The sequence below is a fragment of the Xenopus laevis genome, chromosome 8S, assembly GCF_017654675.1.
Source record: "Xenopus laevis strain J_2021 chromosome 8S, Xenopus_laevis_v10.1, whole genome shotgun sequence".
Classification (NCBI taxonomy): Eukaryota; Metazoa; Chordata; class Amphibia; order Anura; family Pipidae; genus Xenopus; species Xenopus laevis.
In genome coordinates, this window is record NC_054386.1 from 102,247,352 (window position 1) to 102,263,425 (window position 16,074).

Sequence of the window (16,074 nt, forward strand, 5' to 3'; positions counted from 1 at the left end):
TGAAAAGAGGAAAGTCTTGGGGTCCCCGACTCGGCCCATTTGCTGGACTTTATTGGGAGACTTTCCCTTTTGGGCCAAGACCCTATAGCAAGGAGAATCCAGGTACCACAAGTGGACTCTCCTGCCCCCTGGTGGCGGCTGCTGGAACTCCGTTACAGGGGTGAAAGGAGGAGACCAGACACAACGGGCAGTTTCAGGGGGTGTCAGAAAAGCCGAAACAACCCTCAGAACTTTGGGATATTCCAAATATTTTCTATTGCAGCCTTAAAGGGAAAGTCACACCTAATGCATCACATCTGCACACTGAGACAAATGCAACTCTAATGGGACAATTGGCTCCATACAGGGAATCACATGGAATTCTAGGGGAGCCAATTCAAGGATTTTATAGAAATCCGTTATTTGAGCAGAAATTGATCAAGATCACGTTTTCCTGCAGAAAAATGACCAGTCTTAAAGGGATACTGCCGCCGGATTACAGCGTTTCATTGTAGACTATGAGCGATATGTTATACACTTCTATAAAGTGACTGTGCTCCTGAATAGAGAGATTTGAGCTATTGGTTAATCATGTGACCGTCTCTACTTCCTCTCTGGCTAAGCACAGCAGTGCTCTCTTGCTTTATGGTCGGGATTCTAGATTTTATAGCAATAGCCTGTCTGTGGCAGAGACAAGAGGGTAGATTTGCCGACCCTGATGCAGATCTGCCCCAGTCTCCACTCCAGCCTTCCCTCTATCCCCCCACCCTACTACTGTTTAACCCTGCCCAACCCACTAAACTCCCACCTTAGTATTACTGCTGTAACCAGTTAAATGGAAACAGAGGTGGATTTTTCCTCATTGGGCCCCAGTTTGTATCCCCCTCATCCCCATCCAGCAACACTGGTCCCCCTGGGAATTATGGGCCTTAAGTGACCACCTGGGGGCCCTGCATATAATGTTAAGATGACGGTATCCCTTTAAATGTGTAGGATGAATGAAGGAGAGTGTGAGTGTGACTGGGAGAGGTTATCAATTATATATATTGGGAGTAGTAAGTGATATTTAGGAAAGTATCAGGAAGGAGAAATAATGGGGAATCTGCTTATTATTCAAGTAAATGAATGAAGTGATGATGAAAAAGAGGGGGATTAGAAAAATAACAAATGGCAATGTATATATCTCACAATTAGGGGATATAAATTAATGTATATGCCCCTCTAACGCTTGGGCTTCCAGCTGTTGTCAGACTACAACTCCCAGCATGCATGGTTGTGTGTTCCAGTAGACCCCCTAATGTTCCAGTAGACCCCCTAATGTTCCAGTAGACCCCCTAATGTTCCAGTAGACTCCCTAATGTTCCAGTAGACCCCCTAATGTTCCAGTAGACCCCCTAATGTTCCAGTAGACTCCCTAATGTTCCAGTAGACCCCCTAATGTTCCAGTAGACCCCCTAATGTTCCAGTAGACTCCCTAATGTTCCACTAGACCCCCTAATGTTCCAGTAGACCCCCTAATGTTCCAGTAGACTCCCTAATGTTCCAGTAGACCCCCTAATGTTCCAGTAGACCCCCTAATGTTCCAGTAGACTCCCTAATGTTCCAGTAGACCCCCTAATGTTCCAGTAGACCCCCTAATGTTCCAGTAGACCCCCTAATGTTCCAGTAGACCCCCTAATGTTCCAGTAGACCCCCTAATGTTCCAATAGACCCCCTAATGTTCCAGTAGACCCCCTAATACAGTCGCTGTGAACTTGGGATGTCACAATGCAGAATGAAGTGAGAGCAGCCTGAGCCTCACGTTGTTTCTTCCATTCATTCCCTTCGCCTGTTTTACTAATGTGACTTTTATAACATGTGCCTTTCCACTAACCTTTATTGACTGAGGATGAGAAGTGATTTGTGTTTTAGTGAAACAGAAAAATGTTTTGTTAGTTGGGTGATTATCTGGTTTATGAAGTGGGAAGTGTTATCCCTATAGATGTGTTGTCCCAAATAATCTCTTTTGTGAGAGTCTAATGGAAAGGCCGCCATCTATAATTACAAATATTTCTTCTTCTTCTCACGTTTATTCAATAAAGTCCATACAAATTGTCTGAGATGAATGTGCTGCTGGTTTGGGACACAAAGAGCCCTGGGCATTAAATATGTTACAAGTGTAGCATAGGAGCCATATGTTGTAAAGACTTTGTTTATAGTATTTACCATCCCTCCTGATCAGATGGTTCAGCCCATGACCCACACTTGCAGCACAGTGACACAATATAGTGACCAGGATTAGTTTTCCTTCGGGGCAATAATAGAAGCTGAACAATATGGCAACTCCCATCAGGTTTATGAATGGGGAATGACAGGGGGAGTCTGAGAAGCACATCTTTTAATAACTCAGAGATTATCGGCTGTACGAGCTTCTCCGCTTCCCTGGGCAATGGATATTGTCTCTGAGTTTGAATCCACAGACAATCAGAGGCTCAGTGATCTCCTCACAAATATCCGCTGACACAATAACTGGCCCAGAGTCGAGAGCAGAAGTCACAGCCGGAACTAATCGCCATTACAAATGTTCCCTGTCAGTACAATCCATCAGCTTCTGTCTGTATCAATGTCCCGCTCAATAATGGGAGCGGTCACATGGTCTGATCACATGACCCTGACGTCACGCAGGTTCCTTCCGAGGACAGGAAGTAGCCGCTACCGGCAGCGATGGGGCTGATTTACTGTCTGCTGAGACTGTTACTGCTCCTCAGCGTCACTGGCCGGTCAGTATGTCAGAAACTCGGGGAGTTACTTACTGTTTTACGCATGGGGCCTCCCTGTATGTAATGGGGCCTTCCTGCGTATCATGGGGCCTCCCTGTATGTAATGGGGCCTTCCTGCGTATCATGGGGCCTCCCTGCGTATCATGGGGCCTTCCTGCGTATCATGGGGCCTCCCTGTATGTAATGGGGCCTTCCTGCGTATCATGGGGCCTTCCTGTGTATCATGGGGCCTCCCTGTATGTAATGGGGCCTCCCTGCGTATCATGGGGCCTCCCTGTATGTAATGGGGCCTTCCTGCGTATCATGGGGCCTTCCTGCGTATCATGGGGCCTCCCTGCGTATCATGGGGCCTCCCTGCGTATCATGGGGCCTCCCTGCGTATCATTGGGCCTCCCTGCGTATCATGGGGCCTCCCTGTATGTAATGGGGCCTTCCTGCGTATCATGGGGCCTTCCTGCGTGTCATGGGGCCTCCCTGCGTGTCATGGGGCCTCCCTGCGTATCATGGGGCCTTCCTGCGTATCATGGGGCCTTCCTGCGTATCATGGGGCCTCCCTGTATGTAATGGGGCCTCCCTGCGTGTCATGGGGCCTCCCTGCGTGTCATGGGGCCTCCCTGCGTATCATGGGGCCTCCCTGCGTATCATGGGGCCTTCCTGCGTATCATGGGGCCTTCCTGCGTATCATGGGGCCTCCCTGTATGTAATGGGGCCTCCCTGCGTGTCATGGGGCCTCCCTGCGTGTCATGGGGCCTCCCTGCGTGTCATGGGGCCTCCCTGCGTGTCATGGGGCCTCCCTGCGTGTCATGGGGCCTCCCTGCGTGTCATGGGGCCTCCCTGCGTGTCATGGGGCCTCCCTGCGTGTCATGGGGCCTCCCTGCGTATCATGGGGCCTCCCTGCGTATCATGGGGCCTCCCTGTATGTAATGGGGCCTTCCTGCGTATCATGGGGCCTTCCTGCGTATCATGGGGCCTTCCTGCGTATCATGGGGCCTCCCTGCGTGTCATGGGGCCTCCCTGCGTATCATGGGGCCTCCCTGCGTATCATGGGGCCTCCCTGTATGTAATGGGGCCTCCCTGCGTGTCATGGGGCCTCCCTGCGTGTCATGGGGCCTCCCTGCGTGTCATGGGGCCTGAGTGGGTTCCAGTATGTTTCCATAGAGTGTGTAAGTGTGATCCCTCCCCAGTATTCCTGGTGTTCTACAACTCCCAGCATGTGTTGGAGGAATTGTGGGAGATGTATATATAGTGTACAGTAGAACATAATATCTGGGTCACATATAGTGCACAATAACCGTGTCACACAGCAATACTGGGGAGCCTGGGGGTGATGTCTCTTAGGGGGAAATTTACTAAAGGGCGAAGCGACCAACCCTGGCGAAAATTCGCCAACGTGACATCATTTTGGCACTTCACCAATTTACTAACGGTAGCTGACATAAATTCGCTAGCATAATTTCGCCAAGGAGATAGACTCTGGCGCAACTTCGCACTCTAACGCCAGGCGAATTTACGGTAAACGTTTTTTATTTTACTGACCGTTACCTCCATCGCCAGACTTGTCTTTATCACCTCAAACCAGAAAAAGTGCAATAGAGTAGATAGGACTTCCTCAAAAAAAAGTTGAAAATTCCTAAAAAAAGTCCTAAAAAACACTTGAGTTTTTTCCTATTTAAAGCGTGATAGACTGAAAAAGATCGTAAATTTTTTTTGGGGGTATCCTCCTTCCCCCCCTACATTTGCTAACATAAGACACATAAACTATACAGTGGGCTCATGTGTAGGGCAATATAACAACTTTATTTTATTAAGGTTCCCTGGACTTGTGTAATGTAATGTATTTGCTGCAACATATACGTCCATTGTACTTTAACTGCACGCCGTATGCAAATTAGCCAACGCTAGCGTAACTTCAATCTGCTGAGCATAATTTTGCTGCACAACTTCCAATCTTCATGAATTATGGTTGTCCAGTCGAATTTACGCCTGGCGATGTGCTTGAAGACATGGCTGGTGAATTTTCGCCTGTTAGTAAATTTGCCCCATGTGTCAGGAGCCACATACAGATCACTGTTATATCTGCAGAGTAGTGTGTGTGTGTGTGTGTGTGTGTGTGTGTGTGTGTGTGTGTGTGTGTGTGTGTCTCTATGTGCAGTGAGTGGGTTCTCTCCATGTTGCCAAATACACACAGACAAGTAAAGTGGCTCCTGAGTGGTAAATAACAGCAGCTCATTCCACATCTTTCTTCTCTTCCCTGTTTCATGCAGCAGAGGGTTGAGGGGTGTCAGACAATTTCTATTAATTGGTCTGTGTTGGAATGTGCTTTGTTCAGGGGATTCATTTTCCAGTTCTCATATGTATTTGTTTTCCCTACAGATGGGCAGAATCAGCACTGACCTTGGATGAAACCCACCCAGGTGAGTCTCTGACCTTGCCCATACTCAGGGCTCATTGGCCACATTCTGTCCCTGATGGATGAGACATTTGTGTAATAAAACACAGAATTAGAGTCATTTACTCACCTTGTTACAGTTCACTCCTCTGCTCATTTGCCTCACATTCTAAAGTCATGACGGCAGTGTGTATATATATATATATTTCGAGTAAATCGGCACTCACCATTCATATAGTTAAGAGCCGGGTGCTAAACAAATTTGTAGATATCAGTCCAGCGAAAGCACTCGTGGCATTGACTCCTCAAATATATATCAAAGGATTTTTATTAGTGCTTGGTGCATCTCAAAGCAATTACACACACACACAGACACAGACACACACACCCCCCCCCCCCGTTAGGTCCATAAATACAGACAACTTTTTATCTAATTTTGGTTCTGTACATGACCACAATGAAGTTTAAATGAAACAACTCAGATGCAGTTGAACTACAGACTTTTAGCTTTAATTCAGTGGGTGGAACAAAAAGATTGTATAAAAATGTGACAAACTAAAGCCTTTTTTTTAACACAATCACTTCATTTCAGGGGCTCAAAAGTATTTAGACAAATGAAAAAAGTGCAAATCAAATGTTCATGTCTAATAGTTGGTGTAAAAGCCTTTGCTGCAATGACAGGCTGAAGTGTTGGACTCATGGACATCAGCAGATTGTGGGTTTGCTCCTGTTTAATGATCTGCCAGGTCTTTACTGCAGCCGCTTCTTTCACTTGCTCTTTGTTTGTGGCCTTTCTGTCCCACGTTTAGTCTTCAACAAGTGAAATGCAGCTCAATTGGCTTCACATCAGCTGAATATTCCACTTCTTTGCTTTAATAAACTCCTGGGTTGCTTTGGCTCTATGTTTTGGCTCATTATGAGACGCCTCCCAATCAATGTGACTGCATTTAGCTGGAGCAGACAGTGTCTCTGAAGAGCTCACAATTCATTCTTGTGCTTCTGTGTCACATGATGGATAAACACTAGTGTCCCACTGGCAGCCATGCACCCCAAGCCATCACACTGCCCCCCAAATGTTTTATACACAACTGTGCTATGCTTTGGATCATCAGCTCTTCCCCAGTCTTCTCCACACTTTTTTACTCTTGCCATCATTCTGCTAGAGCTTCATCTTGGTTTCATCTGTCCAAACAATGGTTTTCCACTACTGTGCTGGATTGTTTAGATTTTATTTTTAGCAAAGTCCAATGTAGCCTTTGTATTGTTGATGCTTATGAGTGGCTTGTACCTTGCAGTGCCCCCTCTGTATTTACTTTCATACAGTCTTCTCTTTATGGTAGACTTGGATATGGAGACTCTACCTCCTGGAGACTGTTCTTCACTTGTTTGGCTCTTGTGAAGGGCTTTCTCTTCCCCATGGAAATGATTCTCAGATCATCCACCACTGTTGTCTTCCATGGACGTCCAGGTCTTTTTGTGTTGCTGAGTTCACCAGTGATTTCTTTCTTTCTCACCATGTACCAAACTGGAGATTTTGCCTCTCCTAATATTGGAGACATTTCTCACATGGGTTTTTTCTGTTTTTGCAGCTTAAGGAGGACTTGTTTCACCTGCATGGAGAGCTCCTTTGTCCTCATGTTGTCTGTTCCACATACACCCCCCCCCCCTCAAATCAACTCCAGGGCTTTATCTGCTTCATTGATAATGACATAACCAAGGAATTGCCCCACCTGCCCACGAAATAGCCTTTGACTCAATGGTCCAATTAGTTTTGAACCCCTGAAATGAAGTGATTGTGTTAAAAAAAGACTTTAGTTCGTCACATTTTTATACAATCTTTTTGTTCATCCCACTGAATTAAAGCCGAAAGTTTGCAGTTCAACTGCATCTGAGTTATTTCATTTAAAATTCATTGTGGTCATGTACAGAAGTGGAGTCTGTGTATGTACCGACACTCCTCAAACTTAAATCTAATCCCGGCTGCTCCTCATTTGAAGCATATAGTAGAAGATATTAGGAGCACACACAGAGTTAACAAAAGGGGAATTTATTGAGGTTTTATAAAATCCCCCCAGATCTATACGTTTTGGTTCTCCTTCATGACAGTTCATATATGTGTATGTATACACACACACACACACACACACATATATTTATACAGATGTAATTAGGAGCACTCACGGGTATCGTGAAATAGAAGTTTGGATCCTGACGATGGTTCAGAGAGAACCGAAACGCGTTGATGTGGGGTAGTCTGTAAAACTACAATAAAACTTCTATTTCACGATACCCGTGAGTGCTCCTAATTACATCTGTACATGCTCTTTTTGAGGAGCACCCGGGACTTGATGGATTGATGGTGAGTGCCGGTTAATAATATGACCCCGCCTAATGGTTTTTAAAAATTAGTGTTGAGCACAACTTTCCCTTGTTTGTTATAGTTATACAGGAGCAGTGACCAGCTCCATGTTGTAGCTCCCACCCTCTCCAACTATAGTCAGGTGATCCCACTGGTGTCTAATAAAAGGGCAGCCAAGTTTGGGAGTTTTACTTTGAAAGCAGCGAGTAAGTTGCAGGTAAAACTTTGTAAAATGTATAATGAAGCAATAGAATTCTTAATGAATCAGATGAAAATTGAGCGTAGGACTGGCCAGATATGGGATGACTTTGACGTAGTTGTTCATCTTAAATATATTGCAATATATGGACAAACAATCCCTGTTTTGTTTAAAGGGTAAGGCATTTTTCAGTAGCAGTAGCACAAAGTGTCTCTGTCTTATATATGTGTGTGTGTGTGTGTGTGTGTGTGTGTGTGTGTGTGTGTGTGTGTGTGTGTGTGTGTGTGTGTGTGTGTGTGTGTGTGGGATCTGAGCAGTGTGTGGCATTAATTGTTCTTCTCAGTCTCCCAATATGGTCTCATGGTCCATGCTCTGTGTATGTTCCCTTACAGAAGTCCTTTCCACTCAGTGCTGGATGGCAGAGGAGTTCATAATATCTAAAGAGTGTTACAGTTGCACAGAGTTTGAAACGGTAAGATCCATAAGATATAGTGTATTGGGTCAAGTGGATCTATTTTTGGCAGCTTTAGGGACGTTTGGGCCTGGGGCATTTGGCAGATCTGTTGGAGTGTGAGGTGGTGTATCTGGTGCCGGTAGCTTTACGGGTCAGATTTGTTAGTTTGGGGTAAGTGAATCGGGGAATGAGAGCAGGTGGAAGTGCTGCAGATCTAGAGGAGAGGGGTCCCATGTAGCCAACTGGAATGCTCAGACCTCTTGCAGGGAACTCACGGCTCCAGCTACTGACTAATCGCCCTTTCCATTTACAGAGAAGAATAACTGAATGTAGAGACACTGGGTTCATCCAGCAGATCAACTGTGCTGTGTCCAAGCGAGCGGAATATAAGAGGTATGTGTGTATATAGTGCCCATCACACAGGTGTTTGTGTTTTTACTACACTGCCCAATAACACGGCTGCCTAACTCCTTTTCCAGCTGCCGATCTGTTGAGATGGAGAAGCAGGTATTCTGGAAGTTTGTGGGCTGCATGATGGGAGTCACGGTGCTCTTTTCCCTTCTTGTGACGTACAGACAGCGGACCCTGGACATGCGGGCGCTGGAGAAAGTGCGAAAGCAAATAGAATCCATTTAATCCCCAATCGGACAGACCCTGTAATATAAACAAAGTGGGAAGCTCAGAGTGGGACATGAGGGATATGATTGTGCCGTCGCCTGACGATGTTAATTTCCTCAGCTCTGTCCCCCCCTCGATTATATGACTTTATACATTATATGCTGCTCATAGACTAAACCTTTTCCTATAGTGTTAACTACCAGCACTTCACCAACAGACGGGCGACTGAGTGCACAGCGCATGGGGTGGTTTGGAAAAAAAGATGTACATTTCTGGCTCATATTTATAACGTCCTCTCTCTGGTGACAATGGATCCCAGGCCGGAGCTCCTATTTTATTTTTTTTTAATGTGGAAATAAACAAGTTCATTGTAGTCTCTCCAATTATAATACTGTTTATCTTATCCTCCAGCGTTGCCTTCAGTCAGAGATTCAATATCGGTGCAGAGTGGAATCCATAAACATATAAATGTCATACACAAGAGGTACTATGTAAGGATTTGTACCCCCCCCTTAGCTCATAACAAGGTTACAGATATATAGAAACATTTGGGTGTCACCCTGCTATAGTTCCAGGGGTACCCAGGGTACAATAAGCACTCACCCCAAATCTCCCCCTAACTGACCTTCAGACTGGGCCCCCTTAGCTCATAACAAGGTTACAGATATATAGAAATATTGGGGTGTCACCCTGCTATAGTTCCAGGGGTACCCAGGGTACAAATAAGCACTCACCCCAAATCTCCCCCTAACTGACCTTCAGACTGGGCCCCCTTAGCTCATAACAAGGTTACAGATATATAGAAATATTGGGGTGTCACCCTGCTATAGTTCCAGGGGTACCCAGGGTACAAATAAGCACTCACCCCAAATCTCCCCCTAACTGACCTTCAGACTGGGCCCCCTTAGCTCATAACAAGGTTACAGATATATAGAAACATTGGGGTGTCACCTGCTATAGTTCCAGGGTACCCAGGGTACAAATAAACACTCACCCCAAATTTCCCCCTAACTGACCTTCAGACTGGGCCCCCTTAGCTCATAACAAGGTTACAGATCTATAGAAACATTGGGGTGTCACCCTGCTATAGTTCCAGGGGTACCCAGGGTACAAATAAACACTCACCCCAAATCTCCCCCTAACTGACCTTCAGACTGGGCCCCCTTAGCTCATAACAAGGTTACAGATCTATAGAAACATTGGGGTGTCACCGCTGCTATAGTTCCAGGGGTACCCAGGGTACAAATAACACTCACCCCAAATCTCCCCCTAACTGACCTTCAGACTGGGCCCCCTTAGCTCATAACAAGGTTACAGATCTATAGAAACATTGGGGTGTCACCCTGCTATAGTTCCAGGGGTACCCAGGGTACAAATAAACATAGCCAGTTACTATAGAAGAAACCAAAGCAATTTCAGATGTGAGTAACACGTCTCTGTGGTGACTGACTGTTCAGAACTGGACCCTGCATGTCTGATTTATATTATTTATCTGAAAGCAAATGGGTTTTCTTCATCAGAATATGCAAATAAGGATTTTGGATTAGGCTTTATCCGGACACAAGGATTTGGGGGCCCCCTACAGAAAGGCATCATGCTTCAGCAAAGGAAAAGTAAAAGGCAGGTTTTATAAGCAAAGCTACACACAGTTGTACGGCTGCAGTGCTGTTTGTCCTGTACAAACTCCACTAATCTGCTTTCAGCACATACATCGGTTCATAGTCGGCCCTATGGGGGGGGGGGGGGGTGTGGACATCTCTGTGCCGGAGGATTCCGAAAGCAAAGAAGATTCTAATCTAATTCTAAATAGTCTCTGTGAGCTCACATTGCGCTAATCCATTGGGGATGAGTCCGTTCGGTATGAAGTTGAAATTATCAACCGGGCCAACTGGGGTATTTGGGGGCGAGTATTGGATTATTCAGGGTTGATTCAGAGCTGCAGCACCCTCATGTCTGTGGGGTTCAGCTCCCACACTGCAGTACATGTCCTTTATACAGTATATGTGATGCACAGGTAGTAGAGGGGTATGAGTAGGGACAAGTCACAGACATTTCAGGAAGTAATAGTTGCAGTTGCTCCTCCTGGGGCAGTCGCAGAGCTTTCCCATCCGCGCCCCCCTCTTTACTGCGCAGACGTCCCCCAGAGTGCACTGCAAAACAGGAATCAGGCCTCTCGGTTAATCATACAGAATTTTGGACATGGGAAGTATCAACAACAAACTATTTTGCCAAAGTCTGGGACCAGAACCTCAGAGACCACAAGGCTCAGATAAGCAGCAAACTCTGTGCCTCGTGGCCGGGGAATGGAGTCACATATCCCCACCCCTGTATTACAGGCTTAGTGTCAATCAGATTGGCTTAGAAAACACCTTTGTTTAGTTGGGAGGAGGAACCAGTAGTTTGGGTTGAACACACACCTTGTTACCTGCACCATTAGGCACTAACACACAAGGATAAATACGTCACATTGCTGATACTCACCTTAGGAACTTGGTTGAGTTTAGACTCCCAGGACAAGACCCTTTTAGACTGAAGTTTCTCCAAAACATCTTGAAGCTCCATTAACTGTATAACAAAGAACCAACAACAACCAACAAATGTAAAATAATTAGGTCAAACCACTAATTTTCCAACACAGTGTTTACTTTCTAGAGCAAGAACTATTGTGTATTTGCTTAATCCTTCTGAAAACACATTTCTACTCCATTAAACTGAACACAGAACTCTAGGAAGTTGCATCACTTTCTCTCTGTCCCCTGGGGATCGGGTCTGTAGAACTGAACCCAGAGCTCTAGGTGAGACCTTACCAGGGATCTATAAAGTGGTATCACTGTTCTACTCTCTGTCCCCTGGGGATCGGGTCTGTAGAACTTGAACCCAGAGGCTGCTAGGTGAGGACCCTTACCAGGGGCTCTATAAAGTGGTATCACTGTCTCTGTCCCCCCTGGGGATCGGGTCCTGGTAGAAGCTGAACCCAGAGCTCTAGGTGAGACCTTACCAGGGGATCTATAAAGGTGGTATCCTGTCTCTGTCCCTGGGGATCGGGCTCCTGTAGAACTGAACCCAGAGCTCCTAGGTGAGACCCTTCCAGGGATCTTATAAAGTGGTATCACTGAGTCTCTGTCCCCTGGGGGATCGGGTCTGTAGAACTGAACCCAGAGCTCTAGGTGAGACCTTACCAGGGATCTATAAAGTGGTATCACTGTCTCTCTCTGCCCCTGGGGATCGGGTCTGTAGAACTGAACCCAGAGCTCTAGGTGAGACCTTACCAGGGATCTATAAAGTGGTATCACTGTCTCTCTCTGTCCCCTGGGGATCGGGTCTGTAGAACTGAACCCAGAGCTCTAGGTGAGACCTTACCAGGGATCTATAAAGTGGTATCACTGTCTCTGTCCCCTGGGGATCGGGTCTGTAGAACTGAACCCAGAGCTCTAGGTGAGAACCTTACCAGGGATCTATAAAGTGGTATCACTGTCTCTCTCTGTCCCCTGGGGATCGGGTCTGTAGAACTGAACCCAGAGCTCTAGGTGAGACCTTACCAGGGATCTATAAAGTGGTATCACTGTCTCTGTCCCCTGGGGATCGGGTCTGTAGAACTGAACCCAGAGCTCTAGGTGAGACCTTACCAGGGATCTATAAAGTGGTATCACTGTCTCTGTCCCCTGGGGATCGGGTCTGTAGAACTGAACCCAGAGCTCTAGGTGAGACCTTACCAGGGATCTATAAAGTGGTATCACTGTCTCTGTCCCCTGGGGATCGGGTCTGTAGAACTTAACCCAGAGCTCTAGGGTGAGACCTTACCAGGGATCTATAAAGTGGTATCACTGTCTCTCTCTGTCCCCTGGGGATCGGGTCTGTAGAACTGAACCCAGAGCTCTAGGTGAGACCTTACCAGGGATCTATAAAGTGGTATCACTGTCTCTCTCTGGCCCCTGGGGATCGGGTCTGTAGAACTGAACCCAGAGCTCTAGGTGAGACCTTACCAGGGATCTATAAAGTGGTATCACTGTCTCTCTCTGTCCCCTGGGGATCGGGTCTGTAGAACTGAACCCAGAGCTCTAGGTGAGACCTTTCCAGGGATCTATAAAGTGGTATCACTGTCTCTGTCCCCTGGGGATCGGGTCTGTAGAACTGAACCCAGAGCTCTAGGTGAGACCTTACCAGGGATCTATAAAGTGGTATCACTGTCTCTGTCCCCTGGGGATCGGGTCTGTAGAACTGAACCCAGAGCTCTAGGTGAGACCTTACCAGGGATCTATAAAGTGGTATCACTGTCTCTGTCCCCTGGGGATCGGGTCTGTAGAACTGAACCCAGAGCTCTAGGTGAGACCTTACCAGGGATCTATAAAGTGGTATCACTGTCTCTGTCCCCTGGGGATCGGGTTCTGTAGAACTGAACCCAGAGCTCTAGGTGAGACCTTACCAGGGATCTATAAAGTGGTATCACTGTCTCTGTCCCCTGGGGATCGGGTCTGTAGAACTGAACCCAGAGCTCTAGGTGAGACCTTACCAGGGATCTATAAAGTAGTAGAAACTTACCATTTCTTTCTCATTGACTCTTCGTGCTTCTCTTGGTGGAAACAATTCTGCAGATTCTACTTTGAGGACTCCCTGGATGGTGAGAAAGTAGACTACGAGGCACATACATGGGGCAATGGCTGATATTCTTTTTGCCATCCCGTCCTCTCCGAGGTCTTTACTAGGGGCAGAGCAGACTCACTGGTTCTATCCGTGGCTCTTCCTCATCTTTAGAGCAGGGAGGATTAACTGGAGAGAATTAATACAGTGATTATCTTTCACTCAAAGGGGTGTTAAACTAAGAAAGGGCTTTATATCCCCTGATTAGCCTTGATCTTTAGTACAACAACCCCTCCCCGTCGTTTTCTCTGTCAGGGATAATTTGGTAATGAGAAGTCAAATTCTGAAGATTAGTTCACTCTTGTTTGTATTGAAACTACAGGATTTAGCCCAAAATGTTCCATTTGAAAAGTTCAGTGGAAAGTTGCTTAAAATTGGTCTGTATATAATATACTAAAAGTTATTTTAAAGGTCAGCTGATACTAGTGATACTACTCCTATAAATTGGGGGGTCACACTGATCAGTGGCTGGAGCCTATAGAATACAACGAATGAATATTCTAAACTGAAACTGACAGAAGGCGCTGCACCCGCCATTCACACAACACACCCCATTCCTAACAGGTGACTTTCCTCCCTGCCATTGTTCTGCCCTTCATTAATCTCCTTTCCCTTATTATCCATTGTTTTAATTCACTGTCTACCAAATGAACACTCTGTTTCTCAGTTGGTGCCATCTTGTTATAGTAACACATATAGAATGGCATAATTATATTGACCTGATTTGTGTTAACCCAAGGTTTAGCCTATCTGGAACTGATCCTGTATTTATCTGCTGTGTGTTCTGGGGTATTATACATGGAATTGACACTGTATTTATCTGCTGTGTGTTCTGGGTATTATACATGGAATTGGCCCTGTATTTATCTGCTGTGTGTTCTGGGGTATTATACATGGAATTGGCACTGTATTTATCTGCTGTGTGTTCTGGGGTATTATACATGGAATTGGCCCTGTATTTATCTGCTGTGTGTTCTGGGGTATTATACATGGAATTGACACTGTATTTATCCTGCTGTGTGTTCTGGGTATTATACATGGAATTGGCCCTGTATTTATCTGCTGTGTGTTCTGGGGTATTATACATGGAATTGGCCCTGTATTTATCTGCTGTGTGTTCTGGGGTATTATACATGGAATTGACACTGTATTTATCCTGCTGTGTGTTCTGGGGTATTATACATGGAATTGGCACTGTATTTATCTGCTGTGTGTTCTGGGTATTATACATGGAATTGGCCCTGTATTTATCTGCTGTGTGTTCTGGGGTATTATACATGGAATTGGCACTGTATTTATCTGCTGTGTGTTCTGGGTATTATACATGGAATTGGCCCTGTATTTATCTGCTTGTGTTCTGGGGTATTATACATGGAATTGGCACTGTATTTATCTGCTGTGTGTTCTGGGTATTATACATGGAATTGGCCCTGTATTTATCTGCTGTGTGTTCTGGGGTATTATACATGGAATTGACACTGTATTTATCTGCTGTGGGTTCTGGGGTATTATACATGGAATTGGCCCTGTATTTATCTGCTGTGTGTTCTGGGGTATTATACATGGAATTGGCCCTGTATTTATCTGCTGTGTGTTCTGGGTAATTATACATGGAATTGGCCACTGTATTTTATCCTGCTGTGTGTTCTGGGGTATTATACATGGAATTGGCACTGTATTTATCTGCTGTGTGGTTCTGGGTATTATACATGGAATTGGCCCTGTATTTATCTGCTGTGTGTTCTGGGGTATTATACATGGAATTGGCACTGTATTTATCTGCTGTGGTTCTGGGGTATTATACATGGAATTGGCACTGTATTTATCCTGCTGTGTGTTCTGGGGTATTATACATGGAATTGGCCCTGTATTTATCTGCTGTGTGTTCTGGGGTATTATACATGGAATTGGCACTGTATTTATCTGCTGTGTGTTCTGGGGTATTATACATGGAATTGGCCCTGTATTTATCTGCTGTGTGTTCTGGAGTATTATACATGGAATTGGCCCTGTATTTATCTGCTGTGGGTTCTGGGGTATTATACATGGAATTGGCCCTGTATTTATCTGCTGTGTGTTCTGGAGTATTATACATGGAATTGGCCCTGTATTTATCTGCTGTGAGTTCTGGGGTATTATACATGGAATGGAATTGTTCCTGTGACACTACGTAGCCTATATTACTGTTATATATGATAATTACCTTTTCAAGATGAGATTTGGCTTCTCATATTCTCATATTATTGATGCCAATCAGAGATAGAGGAAGAAAGATTAGATTATTCTTTGGGTTAGTGAGGGGGGTGTTTATCATATGCGGGGGGCTATCGGCCCATCACATCGGTAATATAATGGAACTTATCCCCCCAACGCACATAGACAAACACAAGACGCCCGGGGGCACATAGAGAGAAGCAGAAGGATTTGTCTGATTTATCCCTTTCTCACCACATTTCTCTAACCAATCATTTCATGAATTATGATTGGGGGGGGGGGCTGACATTCGATGAGACGCTTGAGATAGGGATGCACCGACCCCAGTATTTTGGATTCGAACCCCCGAATCCTTCGCGAAAGATTCGGCCGAATACCGAACCAAATCCGAATACTAATTTGCATATGCAAATTAGGGGTGGGAAGGGGGAAACATTTTTTACTTCCTTGTTTTGTGACAAAAAG

At 45.6% G+C, this 16,074-nt stretch overlaps 2 protein-coding genes across 2 annotated transcripts; one reads left to right on the forward strand and one right to left on the reverse strand.

Moving 5' to 3' along the window:
- The first annotated feature begins 2,583 nt into the window (after window positions 1-2,583).
- jtb.S (jumping translocation breakpoint S homeolog) lies at window positions 2,584-9,130 on the forward strand. The gene is made up of 5 exons (XM_018233591.2): window positions 2,584-2,738; window positions 5,112-5,152; window positions 8,078-8,157; window positions 8,453-8,532; window positions 8,619-9,130. Exons 1-5 carry the CDS (start codon window positions 2,683-2,685, stop codon window positions 8,773-8,775), a joined length of 414 nt encoding a protein of 137 aa, XP_018089080.1. The 5' UTR covers window positions 2,584-2,682; the 3' UTR covers window positions 8,776-9,130.
- A 1,236-nt stretch (window positions 9,131-10,366) lies between these two features.
- On the reverse strand, window positions 10,367-13,536 carry LOC108700423 (cocaine- and amphetamine-regulated transcript protein-like). Its single transcript, XM_041574579.1, has 3 exons — window positions 13,297-13,536; window positions 11,239-11,322; window positions 10,367-10,907 (listed from the first exon to the last, which is right to left on the reverse strand). The coding sequence occupies exons 1-3, from the start codon at window positions 13,432-13,434 to the stop codon at window positions 10,800-10,802; spliced, it is 330 nt and encodes a 109-aa protein (XP_041430513.1). The 5' UTR covers window positions 13,435-13,536; the 3' UTR covers window positions 10,367-10,799.
- Window positions 13,537-16,074: the final 2,538 nt, after the last annotated feature.